The sequence below is a fragment of the Hyla sarda genome, chromosome 7 (assembly GCF_029499605.1).
Source record: "Hyla sarda isolate aHylSar1 chromosome 7, aHylSar1.hap1, whole genome shotgun sequence".
Taxonomy (NCBI): domain Eukaryota; kingdom Metazoa; phylum Chordata; class Amphibia; order Anura; family Hylidae; genus Hyla; species Hyla sarda.
The window spans coordinates 24,803,395-24,810,667 of NC_079195.1; the positions used below are offsets into that span (position 1 = coordinate 24,803,395).

The 7,273-nt window shown below is 42.7% G+C and overlaps 1 protein-coding gene across 1 annotated transcript; it reads left to right on the forward strand.

The window, feature by feature from the left end:
• The first annotated feature begins 1,057 nt into the window (after positions 1-1,057).
• Positions 1,058-6,446, forward strand: LOC130283099 (trypsin-like). Its single transcript, XM_056532285.1, has 5 exons — positions 1,058-1,097; positions 1,244-1,397; positions 2,956-3,209; positions 3,836-3,972; positions 6,244-6,446. The coding sequence occupies exons 1-5, from the start codon at positions 1,058-1,060 to the stop codon at positions 6,391-6,393; spliced, it is 735 nt and encodes a 244-aa protein (XP_056388260.1). The 3' UTR covers positions 6,394-6,446.
• The last annotated feature ends 827 nt before the right edge of the window (positions 6,447-7,273 follow it).

Genomic DNA, 7,273 nt, shown 5'->3' on the forward strand with positions numbered 1-7,273 from the left:
ATATATATATATATATATATATATACATACATAAACACACACACACACGCATGCGCGGAGTGAGTTTGTGCTTTAGGGTGCACACCCTAATGCAATAGGCTGCGCACGCCTATGATCCCAGTACTTTTTAGAGGATGTATACTACAGAGGAAGTTCTTTTCTTTTAGAATTTCCTTTCTGTCTGACCACAGTGCTCTCTGCTGACACCTCTCTCAATTTTAGTAATTGTCTAGAATAGGAGCAAATCGACATAGCAAACCTCTCTTGATCTGGACAGTTCCTGACATGGACAGAGGTGTCAGCAGAGAGCACTGTGGTCAGACAGAAAGTAAATTCTAAAAGAAAAGAACTTCCTCTGTAGTATACATCATCTAAAAAGTACTGGGATAATTGGGATTTTTAAAAATAAGTAATTTACAAATCTGTTTAACTTTCCGGCACCAGTTGATTTAAAAGAAAATGTTTTCCCGTGCAGTACCCCTTTAAGGATGGGGAAGCCGTCTAACCAGCACATGGGAACAGGAGAACGGAGCAACATTTTTACAAAGATTGGGGCTACAGACAGAACAGGAGTAAGTGCCATTGGCTCCCTCAGTAACTGTTTTTGTGGAACACTTAGGCACAATGGCAAGTGAATGGTATTGAAGAGCTACTACTCCAATAAGCTCTGATCTTAGAATTACTCTATAAAACATGACAGTTGGCCGGTCTATGCTAGTGCTGGGACATGTGCACCCACTCCCATACAGACCACGCACCTAAATGTACCAGTTACAGTAACACAATCTAAAGACAAACAATGTATGTACACATTTACCTTCCTAGAGGAAAAAAGTATCACCAAAGGTTACAAAAACATCCACTGCATAGATACATTCAGATACGTTCCATTCAGAACTCAGCGACCTTCATCCATAGTTTACCATGTATATTTTTAGTTTATGTGAATATTAATTAACTTTCCCTTGAGATGTGAGGGGGTCAGTGGAGTAATATCTTGGTAACTTTTGGATATAAATATCAGTCGTTCACGCTCAATACTCATTCTGGATCCACCATGAAGTTTCTTCTGATCTGTATGCTCCTCGGAGCAGTTGGTGAGTCTTGCGGTTCCTCTTTAGAGTATACGGCTAACTCTACTACTTTTTGAGGTTTTGTTCTTTTCCTTGATCATCTTTTAATTTAATATTCATAAGAAGCCAATATGAACAGTATGTAACGTGGTCCATTATATCCTTATCAGCTGCTTTTGAGGATGATGATAAGATTGTAGGAGGTTACACCTGCACCAAGAACTCCGTCCCCTACGTGGTGTCTCTGAACTCCGGCTACCACTTCTGTGGTGGATCCCTGATCAACAACCTTTGGGTCATCTCTGCTGCTCACTGCTACAAGGCGTAAGTTATTTGTATTTAATTGAACATTAAAGTCCACTATTTACTAGTTAGAACCACAGAGACTTTTGAAAAGCCTTTAACTGTAGATAAATCTCATTACTAACTGATACCTGTATGATTCAGAGGGTAGCTATAGGGGGTGCAGAACAAACACTTGCACCCAGGACCGGGAGTCTTAGGGGGGCTCAAATGCACTTTTGCCACAAAAGGAGAAACCAATATTAAAATGACATATGGTAGATGAGAGTTCCTGTCCAAGTTATGTTTTATTATTATAAATGTAATATCACTACTAAGGGAGAAACTATTTGCTTAGCAGACATAAAGTTGCTATGAGACTATAGGGGCCAATTGTGACTTATGGCCAGAGGTAAAGCATCTGGCCTTCTTGGTAAACGCTTGAATCATAAGAACAGGAGTAGAAGGCTATGAAGCGCAATAGCAGAGGTGGTCTTCAAAGTTCAAGAAACAACACAGAAACTATTTTATGGGAAAAGTGATGGGATTAAAGAGACAATGACTAATGGATCAGGGGTCACTAATGCGTCAATGATAACTAGTGTATATGGATAGTGATCTTTCCGTCTCTTTACATTATTAAGTATAGCCAGGGCAGAATGATGCTATATTCCAAGTTTTCTTAAAGAGAATCTGTCTGATGTAGATCGTACTTAGAGCCTAAATAACAAGGAGGTATTGTTAAAGGGGTACTCCGGCCCTAATACATCTTATCCCATATCCAAAGTATAGGGGATAAGATGTATTATTGACGGGGTCCCGCCGTTAATGACCCCCGCAATCTGTCATTCCGCATCCACCTTTGTGAGGTCTCCACAGCGCTGGAGGATCTGAGTGTGAAGCGTGACGACCACGGGGCCGGAGTATTGTGACGTCACGACTCCATCCCCGTATGATGTCATGCCCCGCCCCCTCAATGCAAGTCTATGGGAGGGGGCATGACATCACACGGGGGCAGAGTCGTGACGTCACGATACTCCGGCCCCGTGGTCGCCACGCTTCACACTCGAAGCCTCCAGTGCTGCTGAGAGCTCACAAAGGTGACCCCCGTGATCATACATCTTATCCCCTATCCTTTGGATAGGGGATAAGATGTATTAGCCTAAATGCCAATATAATCCCAAACTAACGTACAGGGCTTGGTTTAAGCAGTGCATGTCAGTCACTTAAAGTGAGGTGGGGGAGGGAGGAGGAATGCATATTAAGGCTTAGCAATGCCTTTTTGACACTTCCCAGGTTGGAATTTTATTTAATGGAAACAAATGTGTAGACTAGTATACAGGGATGTCAGCAAACTAAAATATAATAATAATAATATCATGCTTACAAGTGTCCCTTAGAAAGACAATGGGGGAGATTTATCACCTGTCCAGAGGAAAAGTTGACCATAGCAACCAATCAGATTGCCTCTTTCGTTTTTAACAAAGCCTCTGAAAACTGAAAGAAGCGATCTCTTTGGTTGCTAGGGGCAACTTTACCTCTGCAAAGGTTTTGATAAATCTCCCCAATGGTCTTCTTACTGTTCCCCATTACCTTTTAGGAGCCTTCAGGTCAGACTGGGAGAACACAACATCGCTACCAGTGAAGGCACCGAGCAGTTCATCAACTCCGCCAAGGTTATCAGACATGGAAGCTACAACTCCAGAACCCTGGACAATGACATCCTGTTGATCAAGCTGGCCTCTGCCGCCACCCTCAACTCCTACGTCAAGGCTGTTGGTCTGCCCACTGGCTGCGCTTCTGCCGGAACCAGCTGTCTGATCTCCGGATGGGGCAACACCCTCAGCAGTGGAAGTAAGCTATCAGTCAAAAAATTTTCGCTACGAGTTTTAGTAATACATTTCTAATTAATTAAGTGCTATTAATTCATAGATTTTATAAATAGCTAGATTTACTGGTGGGTAAAAAGATATCTCATGCAGTGGTCACAAGCTGATAATCATGCTGACACACAGTGATCATGCATTGAGCTGAGCAAGATTTTCGAAAAGTGTTCGATAGTGAAAAGGTTAAGTTGCGTCTCTGTGCAGCGCAATTTAAATCTGAGCAGTACTAGTTAACTCCTTAGGGGGTGTATATATTATATAGCCATCTATATAGCTGTATAATGTATACAGAACAGTGAAGAGAAGGATATTTGCCATCTCATCACTGGTCTGGGCCTCTTCTTGTGTAGCGCTTCCTTTAGTGATGGTGTCACAAGGGGGCGGAGCTACACCAGAAGAGGCCCGGACCAGTTTTAAGGTGGTGTCAACCTCTTCACTGTATGCATTATACACCATAAAGATGGCTGTATAATGTATACACCCCTCACCCCCCCGTTCCCCAAGAAGTTTACTAGAGCCATTTGAGAACAATGAATAATGTGAGTACCCGCTAAACTTTAAATATGCTAACGTGTTATATGACTAAACTTGCAGCCAACTACCCCAACCTCCTGCAGTGCCTGAACGCCCCCATCCTGACCGCCTCCCAGTGTAGCAACGCCTACCCCGGAGAGATTACCGGCAACATGATCTGTGTTGGATATCTGGAAGGTGGCAAGGATTCCTGCCAGGTAATGTTTCTTCTTAGTCATATTAATTTAATTTGCATTATAAGATGTAACCTATTACAGTAATATATTTATTCAAAACTTACACTATTTTTTTAACCCCATAAGGACACAGGGTTTTTCCATTTTTGCACTTTCGTTTTATCCTCATCACCTTCGAAAAATCATAACACTTTCAATTTTGCACATACAGACCATGTGATGGCTTTTTTTTTAAGCCACCAATTGTACTTTATAATGACATCAATCATTTCACCACAAAATTTACGGCAAAACCAGAAAAAAAAATATTTGTGGGGTAAAATTGGAAAAAAACACACCATTTTGTAACTTTTGGGGGCTTCCAAGTCTATGCAGTGCACTTTTCAGTAAACATATATTTATTCCTCTGGTCCATACTGTTACTAGGATACCTAATTTAAATAGGATTTATTTTATTTTACTACTTAAAAAAAATTATAACTACATGCACCCAAAATATGCATGTGCAAAATTTTCATCTTCTGACCCCTATCATTTTTTTTATTTTTCCATATACGGGGCAGTGAGGGCTCATTTTTTGCACCGTGATCTAAAGTTTTTATTAGTACCATTTTTGTTTTGATGGGACTTTTTGGTCGCTTTTTATACAATACTACATATGCTTATTTTTATTATGTTTACATATTTTTTATATGGAATTTGGGAAAAGGAGGGCGATTCAAACTTTTAATGTGGAAGGGGTTAATGGATATTTTTTTAATCGTAACTTTTTATTCAATTTTTTTTTGACACTTTTAGTCCCTTTAGTCACTTTTAGGAAGAATCATTAGATTCCTCATACAGATCAATGTGGTTCCATAGAACCCCAGGGATCTGTGTGCTCTGCGCTTGATTGATTAAGCTAGGCTCTATAAATCACAGAGCCGGGACCTGGACAGCAGCAGAGGTAAGCCCTCCGGCTACCTCCACAGTGGATGGTCCCTTCCCCCGCCGCGAGGGAGGGGGTAATCCACCCCACTGGACCACCAGGGATGGTTTAAATGTCCCTTTAGACACCGCTGTCAACATTGACGGCGGTGATCTAAAGGGTTAATAGCCGACTTAGGCGATCGTCGCATGTTGGCTATTAACGGTGGCCTCCAGCTACAGGAATCAGCTGGAGGCTGGCTGATATGGCGCTGGCTTGAGTCAGGAGCCCGCGCCATACACCGCTTGCCGTCTCAGGACGAGACGGCTCGTCCTTTGACAGCAACTGGTTAATATACTGTATAACACTTTAAGTTAATTTTTTTTTCCATTAATGTCCGTTATGAATGACTAAAGATAAAGGTTCCTGTCTCTTCTGATTTGACAATTCTGACTGTCAAATTAGTTTAAGATCAGCGATTTCCTAAGAAATGTACAGGAGTAGGGACACCTTTTAAAGACAGGAATCCCTGAACAGTGAGTGACTGAGCCAGGTGTAAGGTGCCCGGTTTAGTCACTGTAGTAAGTCGAAGCTGTGATGCCAACAGTCCCTAACTCATGATGGCTCAGTATACAGGAGCAGGGACAAAATGATCTGAAACGAATCACAAAAAGTTATTAAGGACATATTAAATAGAAAAATATAGAATGGCCATTGTTAAAGGGGTACTCCGGTGCTTGTGATCTTGCACAGAGCACCCCAGTTAAAACCAGTCCCCGAAGCATATTCGCTCCCGGTCTGATTACCGGCGACCACAGGGCCGCCGGCTTATGACGTCACGCCTCTGCCCCCGTGTGATATCACGCTCTGCCCCTCAATGCAAGCCTATGGGAGGGGGCGTGACAGCTGTCACGCCCCCTCCCATTGGCTTGCATTGAGGGGCGGAGCGTGACATGGTCGCCGGTAATCACACCCAGAGTGAACACGCTCCGGGGACTGATTTTAACTAGGGTGCTGCGTGCAAGATCACAGGGGTCCCCAGTGACGGGACTCCCGCGATCAGGCATCTTATCCCCTATTCTTTGGATAGAGGATAAGATGTCTAAGCACCAGAATACCCCTTTAAGACCAGATTATGTATGCTATATGCATGAAATAGGAAATATGAGACACCACCTATCAAGAGAACAGGGGACACCTCTCCCATAGGTGAGACTATTGATAACTGCTGCATCTGCAGTAGGTGATTTAGAGACCGAAATCCAATCTCACAGTACTCTCCAGAGGTCAGAGTCCATGTTATGAAGTATTCTCTTGTTTCATCTTTAGATATAAAGTAGTAGTTTTATCAATATCTAATACAAAATCTCTTTGTATCTCCTCAGGGTGACTCCGGTGGACCCGTGGTCTGCAATGGACAGCTCCAGGGTGTTGTCTCCTGGGGATATGGCTGTGCCCTCAGGAACTATCCTGGTGTCTACACCAAGGTCTGCAACTACAACTCCTGGATCTCCAGCACCGTTGCCGCCAACTAAACATCTTTTTTATTATAGCTTCTTTTTTTCTTTTCTGTTGTTACTACATTGTCATTCACAACATTGTAGTATGTAACATTTTAATAAAAATGTAAACCATATTGTTCTTTAATTTTATTAATATAGGGGGACATTTATAAAACCTTGCTTTAGTCCTCTGTTTTTTTTTTTTTTCTTTTTTCGACTGCCGTTTTGCTTACGTGCAACAAATTTATTATTATGAATTCGGGTAAAAAACAGACATGGTGCACATCTACAATCTTGTATAATGATCTGATTGCTTCTTAGCATAATATCAAAAACTAACAGGTTGTCAGTATACATTTTTGATCAAAAAGTACAAGCCCACTCGCCACGTCAAGGCCACCTATTTAGAGTGGGTCCCTAACGTCCCTAGCATAAAATGGCGTAGCACCTGTTAGTTTTTGATATTATGCTGAGAAGCAATCAGATCATTATACAAGATTGTAGATGTGCACCATGTCTGTTTTCTACCTGAATTCACATTGTGTTTTCTATCCCCTCCTTTTTTTTGTTTGAACATGTGTCTGCACTCTTCCCCACCCCCTCTGCCCAACCCTATATAAGTAGTAGTTAGCTACACAAGGGCCATTTCTTTCCTAGCAGCCTCCCAGTCTGACTGGGAGAGCATGGTAAGTGAGCTATTACACCTTGTTCACACTGGTGTGGTGCTGTGCGGCGTCCGTTGCTGCCGTGGAGCCGTGTCTGCGGGGGGGGGGGGGGGGGGGGGTTGTGCAGCCCATAGACTGGTCTAAGTGGCATTGGGGCCGCTCTGCCAATGGGTCGTTCCCCCCCGTGGGCACTGGTGTTGCGGCGGTGGTGGTCGCCGCCCAGCGCTACGCCATTTTATACTAACAAC